Raw genomic sequence first — 17,867 nt, 5'->3', positions numbered from 1 at the left:
ACACCAGTAATAGTGGTCTCACCTAAACGCAGTTTTCTGCGGGACCACCTGATTCCGCACAGCCTCATGTCATAGCCTCCTTTATACTACGGCAATGTGAAAGCTCGCCGCGCAACTGTGAAGTTGAATGTCTGTTAGACGACTGAAATTTACCAGCTTTTCAAACCCGGACAGTAGATGGGAAAACAATTAGCAAGTGGCAAGCGTGTCTGGCTCCCAAATTCTTTTTGTCACATGCCCAGTTTAGTCACCTATCGGTGCAAGGTACAGCAGCTGCAGCCAGCAACATGTAGTAAGTTTATTTTATATGATAGAAAACAGCTAGTAAAGCAATGAAGGGGGCTAGTTGATGGACGTCCATGATTATGTTGTGCTTAGTGTTACACTGACGATTTCAAATGATTTTAAGTATGTACGTCCACGTCCTGTCCTTCACTTAAAATCACAGTGTAACACTAAGTACAACATAATCGTGAAGAAAACAGCTGCAACTTGTGATTCGGTAACCTGTCATACTGTAGACATTGAACACTGAAAGTATAATGGACACTATTTGCAATAGCCAAATGTTGATGTTGTCTTTGAACAGATTTTGCCACGACCGATCTAGATCTAGTTTTCCAAAACAAATATTTGTAGCCTGGACTGGACATTAACTCGCACATTTATCGATGATTTGCAGTGTGAGAAGAAAGATCAGGGAAGCACCAATCAAAACATCTAGGTCGCCATACATTTACATTATAGTTGCCTACAAGTTAAAACCAGGACCTGCAGAAAAATGTATGTTTTGTGAGCATACAGGTGTGTCTAGACATGTTTCCACCATCAGGTCTACTCATGTCAGACCAGCAGTAGACATCTTTATATACAAAGACAAGTCTTTATTTTGTGCCTCCCACTTTGGTGGGTTTGTAGACTCCTATCTGTAAACCATGGAGATATGAACAACAACAAAAAAAAGAAGGCAAAGCAACTTGACACATCCCAGAGAGCAGCTCATTATCACAATGAGCCCAGCGATGACCTCACGTGCTGAAGGCTAGCTACATTGGCAAGACTGTCCAGCAGAGTTCAAGAGAAAAAGGACTGAGTGCTTCAGGGTACACTAAAGTATTCCCAATACTCTTTCACCTGCATTCAAAATGAGTGGAGTGAATAACCTAATGTGAAAGGTTGAGTTCAAACACTTCAAATGTTTACAAATACAACTGCCAACATGAAAAAGAAAGGCATTCACCAGGAGAGGCCATGTATATGAACATTGCAAACGCCTTTCCCATTTGGGGGGCACAAGGACTAGTGCTTCGCACAGGGTAAGCAAGAGTGAGCCCTGAGGCAGGTGTGGGCCTGAATGCTTACAAAAGACATATGCCAACAAACCGGTTTAAAGGGCACTAGCAGAGTGGCACTTCTTCAGCGTGTTTCACAACTGCGACAACTGGTGAATGACGTCCTATTTGTTCATCAATACTGAAATCACACATGCGCACAGTGCAATTTGTATAAAGCCTGCTGCGCAAGAACAATACTTGAGCAGCCTCTCATAAAACTAATAAAACTATGCACCATGCATTCATCTGCAGTCATACAAAAGGAAACAACAGTTGACAGTGCACTGCAAGATGCAGTCAGAGGTATGCAAGGGAACACCAAAAGGAACACCTCTTGACTGGAAAAACTTGCTCATGCAAATGTGTTCCCAAGCAGCAAAAGTGGTGGGAAAAGTCACAAAGAATTGTTGGCTGTGCATCACTGATTTACATCCTTTGAAGAACAACATTACTATATATGCACAACCATTAACAGAAGACAGGTGGTTTCGAGATATGATAAACAGGAAGAAAATAGTCTAAAAATAAACTGCATCTAAATATCGGCAAGAACAATGCACCAGACACTGCTGCAAGTATGGTGTATGCTGTACAGTGGAAACACTGAACAATGTGCAAATACTAAGAAACTCCTGCTCATTTATACACACACAATGATAACGAGGCTGAGTACTTGCAGGTTCAATACTACAGCGGCCCATCCTTTCCACCAAATTGAGTGGGCTATGCCAATTTTCTCACCACCAGTTCCTTGCGTCACAAGAACATTAGAAACGCCTCTCAAATGCAGCATTTATGCCAACATTGCACTGGGGCTGAGATCTGATTGAGATTTGCTATTACAGCGGAAAGTGAACTTCCAAAACAGGCACCAATGCACTAACACCTGATGTTGCACAGAATGCAGCAAATCCAGCCAAATATGTCATGAAAATGTCACATAAGTAATGCTAGAAGGCAGATTAGTAAGGGAGCATAAATCTGTGCACCGTATGAAACTGAGCTCCTTACATAATCTGCAAGCAATATAATTATATGTGGCTCCCATTTATACAGACTGTAGTACCATCTCCTGATTGCAATCATGTATATAACGTGTGCTGGCCTTCCCAGGCACCCATGCAGTACTTCCACAAGAGTTGCAACATAAGCAAACGCGCGTCAGACACGTTACACTATGCAATCGGGACAGCCCAGAAGAAGGCTCATGTGACGGCCACCATAGCATCATTTTCCTGCCCTCTTTTTATTTACTGGTGTCGCAAAAGGCAGCGGGAAGCAATACAAGGGATACCTAAAACATCGCACAGCTCGAAAAAGACAAAAAGAGAAGGCATCAAGTTGTGAAACGACTATGTACAAGCATTACGCAGCTCAATTTCCCGCCCCCCCCCCCCCCCGAAAAAAAAAAGAAACTTACCCCAAAAGTTCTCACCGCGGAGGGGCACGTAAGTAACAAGCTCAACGCGAGTCTTGTGCAGACAAACACGTCGTCGCGCACACGAGACGGCAGCAGTTCATTATACGTCGTGTCCATGACAGGCAGGCGCACATGCGAGTGCACAAACACCGGCGAAGCAGCTGCTACTGTTCAGGGGTCTCCTCGAGGCCCCTCGGGGCTGGTCAGTTGAGCAGTTCAACCGAGACAAACTGCTTGAGGCGCTCGAGGTACTGGCCGTACAGCTCGACATCGTTGTGGCCGGCACCTTCGACCCACAGCGGCTCGACGGCGCGCGGGCAGCGCTCGTACATCGCAAGCCCGTGTGAGAAGTCGATCACTTCATCCTCGGTACCGTGTATGACAAGCACGGGCGACGAGACCTTGGAGATCTTATCGATGCTGGGGAAAGCGTCGAAGAACCACGTCCGCTTGGTGTTTGGAAAGGCGACGCGCATGCCGGACATGAGCGGCGAGTGGAGAATAACTGCGCCCACCTCGTAGCGCGAAGCTAGGTCCACCGTGGGCACCGTGCCGATGCTCTGGCCGTAAAGGATGATGTTCTCGGGGCTGATACCGTACCGGGTTCGCAGTGCCTGCCAGGCTGCGTCGATGTCGGCGTATAGGTTTTTTTCGGACGGCTTGCCCGTGCTCACGCCGTAGCCAGAGTAGTCGTAGCTGAATATGTTGCAGTTTATGCGCGAACCGAGACCGAGGTAGAAGCTGCTCATCTGTCCCAGGTCGATGGCATTGCCGTGGCTGAAGAGCACTGTGAAGCGGGCTGCGGCGGAGCAGCGCACGAACATGCAAGCCAGTCGGTTGCCCCTCGAAGTGCGCGTGTAAAACACCTCGATCGTCTCGAGCTCCCGCTGCGTGTACTGCCACTCGGCGCGCTCGCTGAGACTCAGCGTGTACTTGGTACCGGTCTCGTCTGGCACCAGCGAGTACGTCGGCTCCGGCGGCAGGAACGCCAGCTTGGCCGCGATCCGCGCTGGGAAGGGCGGACAGCAGAACAGGCAGCACAGCTCGCTCAGTGATAGGCCGTTCATTTCGCGCGGCATGGGGCCTCGGCGCGTTGGGGCTATGCTTGCATGCCAACCACCAGGCCCTCGGAGCGCGGCCCACGATCACAAAAAGGGTACGCAAAGATGACAGCTCGTCGCCCTCCCACCGATGTGCTCCCTGTGCTCCCACCATTCAAGGTGACGTCATGGGGAAGCCGCGGTGCCGCCGTCTTGCGTCAACCTACAAGAACAATAACAGTTCTGTTCACCTTTCACTCCGCGATGCGAACTTCATGACCCGCGAGCATAATTACAGCAGTACGTAAAAATGGGGATGGACGAAAATAATTTTGTAGAAACGTGGTTTTCCATTACGCACAGTTGGCACGGTAGAGCTTTGTATGGAGAAATGTGAAAACAAAACGCGAGGTAGAACAAAGGCCCTCTTTACCCTCATTTGCCCTTAGGCGCCACCTGCTGCACAGTATGGCACAGAAAGAGCCCGTTTCCGAGAAGGAACTGCGAGACAGGAAGCACCGAACATCCGCTGAAATTAGTTTATTGTTTATTCGTACTTGCTGTAAACAAAAGGTCGCCATACGTTGAGGCTGTAAACCAGGCGCACGTCCGTACTTGTGCATTAGCGCGAACTTGTGCGTTGTTGTTTTGAAACAGCTGATTAAAACAGCGACATGCTGATATACCGCTGACACCGCCGAGGCATACCGAGGTGCCGCGACTGACGTGTCTGCGTGCTTGACCCAGTTTTCAACAGTGCTCACAAGGAGTGCAAGAGAAAGGTGTTTCTAATGGGCCATGACTACAGAAGTTGCTGAAGTTTCCATGTGGATTACACGCGGTCGATAGATCTCTTGCATCAGGGGGAAAAAAAGGAGAGAGAGAGAGACGACTATGGAGGTGCCATGAATGCGGATGGTTGGCCGCATTTGCTGTAAAAGTCGTGGCAAGCGTTTCGGCTTGTTTGCCTCGTGGAGTACTTATCAGTGCCCATCGCAGACTGTTGCCGCTTGTACCTAAAATGGAGTGTTGAGAGCCCAATGAACAGAGGAAAAGGCTAACGCCTCCTCTACTGGGCCAGCGCCTCACAGGGCCAGTCAGACGTCGTCTGCTCGCATATATGGAGTCGTACCGACGGAAGCGGAGAGACGCTTTCCGATTGCTGTCAGGTCTGTCCTAGGTGTTATGTTCTCTCTTGTAAACTCTTGATGTGCGTGCAGCCACCGTTTTTCACGAACCTTGTTTGCTCCCCGATACGTTGCATCGTTTAGAAACCCGAGTGGTGTCGAGCGCTCTTTTTTAAAAGCAGCTGGCGCTTTACGGAAAGCATACTCCTTTTTTCGCGATAAGAATGGGAGAGCCGCTAGACATATATTCGCGTTTACTAGTTGCCGGCGTTTTCTTGTGTTGTTTTCAATGCACCATCACAGGAAGTTCCTTCACAGAGACGAATCAATTCATCAGTTCTCTTCGAAGTTAAGCAGTTCTTCGCGAATATAAACTAATGAATGGCGTTTACCTAAAACACCAAACAAGCACATACCATGGGACGTATTCGGTCACTTTTGTCGGTATCACTTTCAGTGCACCCTTATTGGCTGGTTGAGCACCACGTCATGCGAAAGTGATAGTATCGCCGAAAGTGATCGTCTGAGAATACGTCCCCATATCGGAGGATGATTGTCAAAATTCGGTCTAGTGAAATTCCTCCTGAGATATGTGGCTTAATTTGGTGCTCTGTGATAGTACTGCCCCCCTGATTTTTTGGGGGGGGAGGTGGGCTGGGCATACTGGTAAACAGAGGTTTCCGGGGGGGCATGCCCAATGTGCACCTCCCTGGCTACGTCCCTGCAAGTCATTGCCTTCGACAGCCATAAACACAAAGTGGACGAAAGAGCCAGAGAAATATTTGCTTTAGCAGAGCTTGCATTCCTTGCACAAAGTTAGAGCTGCATGATCTTGCAGCTAGTACTACCTGCTTAAGAGACACCAGCAAAGTATAAATGGTCATTTTCGCACCAGCGGGGCGCCTTGTGGGCCGCCGTTGGCGTCTGTTCCAGAGGACTCAACAGCAAGAAGGCGATCTGGTGCTGACATTCTCAGCTAATACAGATGCTTCAGTGGTGTCATGGTTCCAGGAACGGCTGCACAGAAAGGTTCCTCAGCTCATTGTCCAGCTCTGTCGCCACCCACAAATGGGTCAAGCTGCACTCTACTGCAGTCCTGTCGCTGAGCACCTGTGAGTCTGCATGCTTGGCCTATACTGTGACTGCTTGCTCTAAAAAAAGTAGTTCATTTGTTTCACATTAGTACGAATGAGGCTCAAGCTTGTACTCCATTTTAATTTTGTATTCATTAATTCCTATAAATAAATAAATGGTGATGCATTCATGTTATTATATTAAATTGTGAAACAGCAATCACTATCTGCAAGGGTTATATGCAGAGGCTGGATTATAGGCAGATGCCTATTGTTCCCCCTCACCAGGGCCCCACCATTTTGATGTATAAGCACCAATTATGGGTTAATAAGTGATTTAGTGCTGACTTTACAGTGTCTGTAAGTGCCTATTTTGGTCACCCATGCCTGCGAATACCCTTTTCTGTGTTTTGTGCCTATATACGCCTTTTTTTTACTTTAGCACCTGAAAATACTTTTTCGGAGCGCTCATTGTTTTTCGAAAGTGCAATCAGTTACTTCTTTCCACAGGATCTTTCGCCACTGGCTGATGACGTTGGTAATGGAAATGCACTTGGCAATGTGACACAGCAAATAAGTGGCGCCGCACCAAACATTCTTTTCCAGGGTGTGCATGCACTTGAGCAGGAACAGGGTTAAGGGTTCCTTTTATGCCTGCACTAGAGTTGCCGCAAAAAAGATGGCAACGTCTAGCTGCCACTGGTATTTCCCAGAGGTAGTAATTTGTTGCTGTTAGAATATAAAGGAGCGCACAATTTACACGAACACTAAGCCGTTGTTCTAAACAGATAAGCAGCAGTATAAGAACGGATGGTCCTTGTAAATTTTAAGCTAGCATTTGTAAACAGTAGTACTTGCAATAAAATATTCAGTGATGCGAGAGAAATGTGTTGGGTATTGCATCACACCTATTTGAGGTCCTGGATCCGTGATTTAAACTGTGGTCACCATATTGCAAAGGGTTGTTTAGATGCTCACTTGACACATGTTCTGCCTCTTTGAGGAGTGAAGTGCAACTGACGGTGGTCCGAAGCAGACCACCCTCAGCAGCAGCACATGCGCACACGTGCACGCATGCACATGCGCTCTTCTAAGCTCTTCTATACCCTCTCTGCCTTTATCACGTGACTGGCTGCCTGCACTTTACACCATGCATGTGCACTTTTTCACTTTGACACTCGTAATGCTAATGCATTAAAAATATCTTTACTTATTAGGATGGAGGAAAATATCGCCATGCTCGTCTATTCACAGCAGGGAGTCCAAACTGCCCTCCCAGATGTGAGCATGTGATATGAGGTGCCATTCAACCGTGTTTATAGGCTGTCATTGTCTTGAATGCTGACTTTGGCTTGGGTGGCATGATGGTATCTGATGTTTGTTGTAGCCGGCCAGTTCCAGAGTATGTGAGATGTGTCCACGGGAAGTTACTGCACTTGGGAGTTGGAGCTTGTGTGAGGGGACTACCCACTGCAGAGCGGAGGAGTTACCTACGCTCGCATGCTTTTTTTATGTATAGCTTGTTCTCTCTCTCTCTTACAGTACACATGCACTGATGCATGTTATGTGTGCTTATATTATTCATTGTAACTGTAGTAATTCAGTAAGGTAGTAGTAGTTGTGCATTGTTCATCTATTTAAACGAAATGACCACCAAAAACAGGATATTGCAGTTGTCATGACCTCAAAGCCTTGAAATTTGTCTTCAGCATCTTGGTTTTCCTGCGTTTCACTTTGTTTTCTTGCTTTGTTCAACAAATAAATGAGTCTAGCAGTATTGCAAATAAGTGAAATGTTGGGAAGGACTAGACTTAGAAATAAAAGGCAATAAGGTATTGGTGTAATTACTACTAAATTAATTTTAGGGTAGTGTAACATTTCCAAGATATAGTTCAGTGCATAATTAGCTTGCTTTGGAAATTATGGAATTTCTGCAAATCTTAGATGGCATGAACAAATTTATCAGCCTCCAGAAATTCACAGACCATCATGGCCGGGGTTGTGCTGCTGAGCACAAGGTCATGGGTTCGATTTCCAACCGCTGCAGCTGCATTCAAGAGGAGGCAGAATACTCGTGCCGAAATATTAGATGCATGCTGAAGAACTCTGGATAGAATTATACAGAACTCATGGGAACAAATTGTAGAGTGTGTTTACATGATTTATTTGTAACTATGCACTAAAAACAACCTGGCATGGATTTGCAATCTCAGTTTGCCGAAATCAGTATGTCGAAAAACACTTAATTTATAAAGCAGAATGCATACAAAAATTATTCGTCAGATTCATATACTCAGATTACTCGAGGCAGTCTAGTGGTTTGGGTTTGCTCGCAAGGGCAAACTTGCAACCACTTTCACAACGAACAATAATTTTTTAGACTAAAATTTCTTTATCGCTTATACTATGGACACTTCGGTATACCATGCTCTCATAATAGCATGAACCATTGAAACTCTCATAGAGACTGAATCATTGAGTATCAATTCGTCAACCCTTAAAAGTCGTGTTAATGCCCACGAGTACTCCCTTTCTCCGTTGACCATCTCTCATTAGAATAATCTACTAAACATTGCTGTGTCTTGTGATACCATTGATACCTTTTTAAACCACATCCAATGTATTCAATTCACGTTGAGAAATTTTACCATTGCCAAATATTATAGAAAAACTAGCTGTGTCATCTTTGTAAACAAAACCTGTTCATGTATCTACTCCTGCATGGGCTGTGATGGGCCAACAGTATACTAAAGAACGAAAAAAGAACCCTAGGTTCTCAAAATTAATGTGGAGCCCTCTCCTCTCTACTGGGGTACTCTCATAACCTGTCTTGCTTTGGAATTATACCCCCCCTCCCCCCCCCCCCTCCACCACCACACACACACAAATCAATCATCAATTAGTTTAGGGTTCCATATCATTGAGGTTGTACTGTGGGCATTGTGCCTATTAAGGATATTAAGGAGAAGGAATGCATAAAAATTTGAAATTTCAACGTTGCCTTCAAAACCTAGCGATCTCGCACATGCAAAAGACTTTCTCTCTTTTTTTTTCACTGCCACGTGGAGGCTCCTACGTGGGGCCGAGGAGTTGCGGCTGCGCAAGCGCTTGCGCCCAGAGTGGGGTGGGGGCCACCGAGAGTTCACTTGTGCCGAGCAAGACTGCTTTGAAGGGAGCGGCCAGCTTAGTGGCCAGGAGCGGCAACGGGTGATGCTGCACTGGCTGCGGGAGGCACTGCGTGCTTCTGGGCCAGGGGACCATCCGGGCCCACCATCAGGGCATCGAACACCTTGCCTCGAGGGCCAGTGTCTGGGTAGGAGACTGCTCTGCACCTACACATTAAATGGGCACATTTAAGAGCAGTGAAATCTGCATCAGCTTAGAGTGAGGAAGCATTATTTCAAGTGCTTAAACCTGGTTATAAGGAAGTCACATCTGACACGGAATTACATTCATTATCTCCAATATGTTATAAGGACATATTTGTTGCATGCTGATATCAGTGAGGAGCATGCTAGATTTACTTTATTATATCTGATAATTATTTATATGATTTTATTTGTGTGGAAAAACACTAGCTGTTGACTACTAGCATATAAAATAGAATAAAATAAGAGCCTAAGTTTCACTCCTCGAATTTTATGTCCAAACCACATTCATGAATTTCAAAGTATTTTCACTAACTGTTCAGGCCATCTTTTATGCAGAAAAGAATTCTGATAGCCTGCTAGAAAAAGTGTTTTGTTTCTTTAGGACACTATGTGGACACGTGTTTATCAATAAACTACTAGCTAGACCTGAGAAGTCACTGTCCATGACATGAAGAGTTACTGTGCAAATGCAAACTTCAGTATGTGTGGCATCACCACCAATATTTTCTTTCTTTGTCTTTTCTGGTTCACAAGACCTCTACTCACAGTAATACTGATTTCCTTGGTATTGTAGAATCCCCAAATATGGATACATTTGTCTTAATTAAAGCACTTAGAGTCAAATATGGCATCATTCTTTCTTGTGACGGCTGATGAAGGTAGAATTTCATGCAGAGTGAAGCTAGTTCTTCTTAAATGTATTCTAGCTGTACCTCTCTGTCCTTTAGTTAGTTTTGTCGCTCGGGAGTGCCATGAGTGGTGCCTTAATTGAAATGTGTATATTCAGTGTATTCTGCCAGTACTAAACATGGGAGCCAAAGCTTTGAGGATAATAAAACAAATTGAATAGAAGCTATGTACTCGATAATGAATAATGTAATAGGCATAAAGTTACCTAGTAGTATACAGCAGTATGAGTAGCATACATTTTTGCTGAAAATAAGAACAGGTAGAGTTGGCAGATGATCTGTAGGATAAAACAGATAACCAGTGGTTTGTTAGAGTAAGAAAATGTCATCCAGTGGAAGGGAAAGGCAATATATAACTTCAATAGAATGAAATTCTTGATATAATGAAGTATTTAACCTTTCATAACCTCTCGTTCATAGAACACCATATATTTAGAACCTCAACGCAACGAAGCGTATTTCTATTCGATTTCAATATAACGAAATTTCACTGCTGCAAACGAATGCCGAGACAATTAATGGAAACTTCCGCGGACGCAGATGGTCAAATGATTGAATCACAAGCGGCTGCTTGCTAACGGAACCTCTCAAATAGTGCGTGGCGCGACCAAAGCGACCGTGGAAGTCGAGCCGCATCATGTTCAGCGTAAAGTGCGATAAGATCCTATCGCGCCCCGTGCACTGTGTTTTTAGGTGCAAGTGAAAGTGGTTGGTATGCATTATGTAACCACGCAAACGACAACGGACGAAGAAGGAAACACACAGAACAACGTCCATTGTCGTTTGCGCGGTTACATAATGCGTTCCAACACCGACCACCAACTAGCCCGGTTAAATACGAGTGAAAGTGTGTGAGGGTGAGACAAGAAAGATAGTGGCTTCACGAGTGCCGCCTTCCCACGCGAGCAAAGGGAAAGAGGGGAGGGGAGCGGTGGGTAAGTTGGTGCGCGTCTCGATTTCTGGCGCGTGTCTCGGCTGTGGCTGCGCATGGCTGTAAGCGTGGCTGAGCGCATACGCAGCCGCGCGCCCTGCTTCCGTGCCTGCTTCAGAGGTAATCTGCGGCATGTGCAAAGAGGGGGCATGCCGGGACGACGTGTCACCATGTAAGCTGTCTTGCAGCGCGTTTAGTATTGGAGGTTGTGTAACCTCAAGTTTCGGTGACCGATTGAAGCGAGAGGCGGACGAAGCATTCGCTCCCCGCCGCCGGCGCTTTTCCCGATAGCGTGTTCCCACTGCGGGCGACGCTGTCAACCGCGTCTGGCTTTGCTTAATTCGTAGCGTTGAGAAGATGTAAAGTATGAAGCACGAAACCGTATCATTCGCCGCTGACTCCCAAATTAATCAAAATGAATTGTTTTCTCATTCACATTTGCTTTTTTTGATTGCCCAATAATTCAGAAAATTTTGCGGCCTCTTTTCATATGTAAGAAAAATCTATCAGCAACTCTACTTATTTGCACAAAAGGTCAAATTTCAATACAAAGATATTTCGATATAACAAAGCATAGTGCCGATTTTACCAACTTCGTTATATCAATGTTTAACTGTATATGCAGGTTTTCATGGTATCATGGCGCAACTTCTGAAAAAAGCTAGCGTGAAATGATATGCTATTAAATGGTAACGAAGAAACCACTCTTCTCCCAATGTTCACTGGGCACAGCTTCATTACTGTTGACATCAACAAATCCAATCTCTTTAATAGCTACTTGCAATCTGTTTTTTCTGTGCCCTTACCACAGGTTCCGGTTAGGATTTCTTGTGCTTATCTTTCGGACATGCCAAATCATTTCATATCGTATGAAGGTATAGTAAAATTGCTGACAGAGCTAAGGACCAACTCTGCAGCTGATCCTGACCAAATTACACCTTAAAAACACGTGAGCTTGTTGTCAACAAGCATTTCGTCATGATTTTTGATCGATCTCTATTCACACCACAGTTATCCACGGAATGGAAAATTCCAACCTTCATCTCCATCCACAAAAGTGGCCCAAGGTGTAAAGTTTTCTATTACAGATCTATCACCTTAACAAGTGTGTGCTCCAAAACCGTGGAACATATCCTCTATTCACCCATATTCCATCACTTGGAAGCCAATAACTTCTTTGTTCATTATCAGCATAGGCTTGAAACAGGCCTTTCCTGCATTACGGGATTAGGGAAATTTTTCACACAATATGGTTTCTTCATTTGATGGTTCATTGCATTAGATTTCAGGAAGACCTTCGATATAGTGCAACATTCCCTATTGCTCCTAAAGCTTTCTTACCTAGGCTTATCTGTCAATATGAATGAATGGGTGCTCAGTTGTCTGGTGGGTCATTCCCATAAGGTAGTACTCTCGAACCTCATTATAATTAAATTTGACATAATGAAATAATGGGTGTAATGCAGTAAGCGAAATTCCTCCCGAAATCCCCATAGAGGTCTGTGTATTTAAAGCCTCGTTTTAACAAAATAATATTGTCTACCAATGGCTATAACAAACTAGGTTTGTCTCCCAAACCAAAAAATACCCAACTTTTGCGTAAGTGTATCGCTTTCCATGGGGTTTGGCACTTGTTCAGGGCTGTAGTTGAAAATGACCGCGGCTACTCTTCCGAATACGCTGGTCTTTTTCACCTTGGAGTGTAGCTGTGCACAAGCAGCACTTTGCCGGGCCTCTTCAGAGTTCGTCATCCTGGACTGTCCAAGACTGCCCGAGATGGTGCACATGTAACGTGCATTGGCAGAGAGCACCACCTCGGGTAGTCCCAGATTGTCAGGGAGGGTGTCACAGTGTAAGACATACAGGGCGTTCCAGCTAACTTTAGCCAGAGTTTAAAAATACGCAAATGCCATGTAGCTGGACAAAACCAAGGTAATGTTGTTTGCCGTCGCTTGGAAATACTGAGTATTTGTTGCATTATGTCTAATTACGTAATTAGTCTTAATTAATAAACTTCTCAAATATTATAATTAGATGAAAAGTGTAAATGAGAAAATTGTAGAGCAACATGAAAAACTCTTGATACAGCTTTCTGTTGCTCAATACGTGCTACATAAAAGCGTTTTCCTGAGCATGAAAGAAGCTTGCAAATACACGCAAGGAAATAAAATATATTGATTGATCGATTTATTGGTAATTCTTATTATTTTTCAAAATTTAGGTTATCTTTCACCTCAGTTATCTTTACCTCTTACATTAAGTGTAATTAGTATTTCTAAGTTGTTTTTATTTCTTCCTGTCTATGCAAGGCTGACAACTTTATTGCAGATTATTTTCTTTGATTTGTGATCGGATTCTTTGGTAGCTTCGTTTACACATTTGCATATACTTTTGTTTGTTTATCATGTCACCCGGCCCATCCCCAACAGTGGCTTAGTGCCATTGTACAAGGGGTGGAATAATAATAATAATAATAATAATAATAATAATAATAATAATAATAATAATAAACTGTGTGCCAGAATGTGCCATGCCTTTACGTCGCCTTATACAAAAATGATTGAGCCGTGCGGTGACAGCAGGTCATTGGTGGAGAGAGAAAGTCGTCCGTGTTAGCAGTAGGAGCACCCGTCTGTCATTCAATTTGGATTTCCTTTGAAGCGCCAGTTGCTATAGCAATGGCAGATTAAACCTTTTCTGCCTTGAAATTGTGTTGCCCTGCTGAAAGATGATCCCTGCCTTTAGAGGACCAACAGGTGCATGCCGCTGGTAGTTTATCCAGTCGATTGTGCCCTTGCGAGTGTCCTCACCTAAGCAGTATATATCTTACACTGTGGGGACGGCTAATTGAGGAAGCACACCATCTCGCTTCTTCCCTAACCTCTCCCCCCCCACTGTGGCACCCTGTGCAGGCAGGTGCAACTAGGCATTGCCATGGCCTCTGGAATCTCGGAGGCCAAGTCCAAGCTATGCCCAGTTGCACCTGCTCGTGTAAGCTGTGCCATGCTGCATGGCTATGCATGTCAGTGTGAAAGGTTAGTACATCCACTTGCCTTCTTTCTTCAGCATTGCAGCAGCCGTGTGGGCTGGCAGCTAGCCATGGCCTCCAAGGTGGCCTTGGTGCTGTGTCAATCTCAGAGGCCACAAGCTGGCTGAGCAAAGCCAGCGCGATGAAGTTCACCAGCCTTCTCTATCGTACAGCGGAGTGCTGAGTTGTGCGCCACATGCTGTTTAACCATGATGAACACATCACAGTGTGCAAGCTGTTCTTATCAGCTGCATCGCCATTTCTCCGGTTTCACATGTGGAAAGTGGAAGCAAAAGGCCATCACACTGTAATAGAAGGCAGCTATCATAAAGGCTGTTACATCAGGTGCTAAGAAAACCTTGCCCAATGCCATAGCAACTGTGTTGGATACCTTGCTTCCGTACACATTATATATATGCCACATCAACTCTTCATGACTCATGGTCATGGCATGACAGTGTTATCAGCAGTGATGCGCCTTACACTTCTACTTCCATTTTTTAAAGTTAGTGTATGACGCGTGTGCTGGGTGTACAATTATGTGGCTCGAGTTTATCTTGTTTTGATTTCATGCTTTCCCCCTCTATTGCATAGTACTGTATTGTTTAAAATGTACCTTTACTACAATAATACCCTTTGCACTAATGTAGTTTTCTGTCTAAATAAATAAATACCAAATGCTTTGTTTCGCCCATGAAAGCACTGAAAATGGCCCATTTTATGTCACTCGCCTTTCCAAAACCGCTCATCAGAGCCTTGCCATCTTGGCCTTGTTTGTAAGTGCATCTTTCCAGCTTGCTTTCCTGTAAAAAAAACATGAGCCTCTAATGCAGATTCAGAAGAAAGCTACCTGGTTTTGTAGCATGGAATCTATATTTTTGCACTCCTTGTAGTTTTTTGCATTTTTCTCGGCGAACAACTTTTGCAAGATGCAAATTTTGGGAGCAGCATAGCCTATCTGCTACTCATTCAGTTCTATTTTTTAATGTTTTTATTATTATTATTTCCTTTTTTGTCTGAATGCTAGAGTCATAGAGTGCAGAACCACTATGATATAGTCTTTTAGGACGTTTCAATATCTTTAAATCTCATAGAAATTGCCAGCACTAAGTCACACTTGTGAAGTTGCAATTTTAGAATTTTATAACTTCGTCTAAAATTTAGCTACAAGCATTAAAATACCAAGTTGCACTCTTTAGATATTCTGCATCATGCCTGCTTAATTTTAGCTTTCCTGCTGCAGTACCTTTATTGCAGCTCACCTCCCTAATTTATAACATGAAAAAATATATATATTTTTATTTACCTAGACAAAAAGCTACAGTCGGTCGCCCATATAATGAACACCTTTACTACAAAATAACCTGTATAATGAATGGTTCCGTATGTCCAAGTCAAATTACTGTCTTTCATATGTATTGTGAACACCTCTACAATGATTGCCAGTACAATGTATACCAGTGAAATTATGTGCCTGTACAATGAAGGAACTTAGGCGACCTCGGCAGCTGATTTGTTGGTTTACAGCAAATGCGTATAGCAGCACCGCCATCCATAGCTGCCATTGAACAGTGGTGTGCATAGGGAGTGCCAGTTGACAAAAAGAAAGAGACAGCACAGGAAGGCCTGGACTCTGGGGCAGTGTTTTTTGGCAATCACATTTGGAAATAGTTTTACTTTCATGAGACCCGACACTGGATGTGTCTGTGTATATGACCTACATTTCTGGTGATGTGCCAAGTTCACCATTTTCACATAGTGCCAAAAGTGCTATCGGCCATTTCCTTTGACGTATGCAGTGCCAAATCTTGCAAAATCTCACAAAAGTGAAACTTACTGTGGAACTTACTCCTCTTGCAGTAGCTATAACAGCAGTTAACTCCCCCGAATCCCTACAACAGCATGATTTGCCCGGCACTGACTACTGACAATATAACCAATATCACAGGAATGAGGTGAAGGTTGACGAAGGCAGTAAAAGACAAACTAAGGATTTTTACAACAAGAGAAGCAATAGGCGCATCTGATACTCAGTGATGGTACCTTGCATTATTCTCACATTTTGCCGGGGAACATACATTGAACCTCTATATCATAAGGTCAGCCACACATTTCATCAGATGAAGTGGGGAGGTGAAAATTATCGAGTTCTTTCATGAAGTATCTCTAGAATTTATTGTTGAATGAAGGTTTTCTTTTTCTAAGCATGCTTAACTGGTTCTATTGGAGTGGCACAGAGCACGATCTTTACTACGAAGTTACTACTATAACGAAGGAGTTTGGAGGTCCCGAGCACTTTGCTGTAATGGCGTCTGATTGTGATTGCTTATTTGCAATCAGCATACATGATTAAATATTTGCTGGAATGTCATGTTTCTAGAGCCAAATGGCAAATGTTTTTCTCGGAACCCATGTACCATATTTTCCAGTGTATAAGTCATGGTTTTTCTCAGAATTTTCGGTGGTGCACCTTATAGAACAATGCGACTTATATACACTAAAAATTGGATTGGATGCTATGGCCATGCCCTATGTATTGAGCAGGCATCAAATGGCGCTCCACTGCGCTTAACCTTCTGCCATGCACAGCAAGTACACTTCATGGTACTCGTTGCCGTTGTTGCTGTGCACTTCACATGTGTCGTCACAGCTTAACAGACTATGACGCCGCATGCAAAGCAAAGTCGGCAAACTTACAAATGTTCAAGCTGTTCAAGCGAAATTCAAGCTGCGTGCAGTTGAATTTGCAGTGGAGCATGAAAGCCGAGCAGCAGGGAAGGAAATCGAAGTCAGCAAAAAAATGATCCAGGACTGGCGCAACACCTTCAGTGTGCTCCACCATAGAGTCGGAAGATGACAGTGATGTGCCAGCGAAACTCCAACCTGAAGTAGCTGCACTGTTTGTGAGTGATTTGAAGGAGGACAACTTCGGTGGCTTTGACTGAACAGTCTCATGTACGCTATCAATAGCATTGTTCATGCCATCGTAACAAAATACTTCTGAAGAGTATTGTCTAGACGTTGGAAGGGGCTTGCCCATGTGTGTCAGCACTGCCTACTGCGGGATGCGTAGGCAGTGTATGCAGTGTATACAGGCAGTGGCTGGTGATGATAATCTGTGGCACACTTTGATTGCTCATGAGAGCAAGAGCATTACCTGTCCTTGTTATCTACTGGGACTAATCTTGATCTTTCAATCTGCAGTGGAATGGTGCCTTGCAGAAGGCCTGCTCTGTCAGCTGGTGGCCCTACACTCTCCCAAGGAGTTAGACTGGCTCAAGAAACACTGGGTGCTAGCTTTCTTTCGGCAGCAGCCACTAGGTAAGGCTGACAGGGTCAGCATTTTTATGGCTCCTGGCATGCACACGTCTGTTTACAAGTGGCTGCTGATTTCACTGTATAAGCGAAATATTTCTATCACTTGATCTACCATTCGCACTGGTCATTTATGACTCCCTCCTTCTTTTCCACCAGAGGTAGTAGTGCACAAGTTGTGCACAAGATTTATTGCGATAGCAATTATACAGACACTCGAGGCGCATTCACACTGGCACAGTCACTGCAGCTGCCATGCCGTCACAGGTGAGATGGCACATGCGTGGCCATGCACTCTGTGTTGGAAGTCATGCAATCTCCTGTGGCTGCAAAGGTGTGAGAGCAACAGCAAAGACAAGCTGAGGAAGCTGGTACATTGATGCATGCTGCTTTCCAGTGCGCACAATGTTGGAGGTCACATGATGTGCTTAGTTTCAGACGCACGGCACAATGAAATGGTAAAGAGAGCAGCAGCACAAAACATTCACTTTGGAACAAGCATGTGTGCTCCCTGTTGCCAGTACTGTGACTGCAAGTGC

General features: G+C 44.4%; 2 protein-coding genes across 4 annotated transcripts in view; one reads left to right on the top strand and one right to left on the bottom strand.

The window, feature by feature from the left end:
- Nucleotides 1-863: 863 nt before the first annotated feature.
- LOC135907251 (alpha/beta hydrolase domain-containing protein 17B) lies at nt 864-4,160 on the bottom strand. The gene has a single exon (XM_065438946.2). The coding sequence runs from the start codon at nt 3,831-3,833 to the stop codon at nt 2,958-2,960; it is 876 nt and encodes a 291-aa protein (XP_065295018.1). The 5' UTR covers nt 3,834-4,160; the 3' UTR covers nt 864-2,957.
- Nucleotides 4,161-4,235: 75 nt separating this feature from the next.
- wwk (white walker) overlaps nt 4,236-17,867 on the top strand; it is a 77,682-nt gene continuing 64,050 nt past the window's right edge. For 2 of the 3 annotated variants that reach the window (XM_065438943.2, XM_065438942.2), the window contains exons 1-4: nt 4,236-4,963; nt 5,817-6,033; nt 9,063-9,307; nt 17,218-17,334. In XM_065438943.2, the coding sequence (XP_065295015.1) occupies nt 4,915-4,963; nt 5,817-6,033; nt 9,063-9,307; nt 17,218-17,334 (628 nt within the window). In that variant the 5' untranslated portion in view covers nt 4,236-4,914. The remainder of the gene's footprint in view (nt 4,964-5,816; nt 6,034-9,062; nt 9,308-17,217; nt 17,335-17,867) is intronic. The other variant, XM_065438945.2, reaches the window with a different exon arrangement.

This window comes from Dermacentor albipictus, chromosome 1, assembly GCF_038994185.2.
Source record: "Dermacentor albipictus isolate Rhodes 1998 colony chromosome 1, USDA_Dalb.pri_finalv2, whole genome shotgun sequence".
Lineage (NCBI taxonomy): Eukaryota > Metazoa > Arthropoda > Arachnida > Ixodida > Ixodidae > Dermacentor > Dermacentor albipictus.
This window is presented reverse-complemented; position numbering and strand designations above follow the sequence as displayed.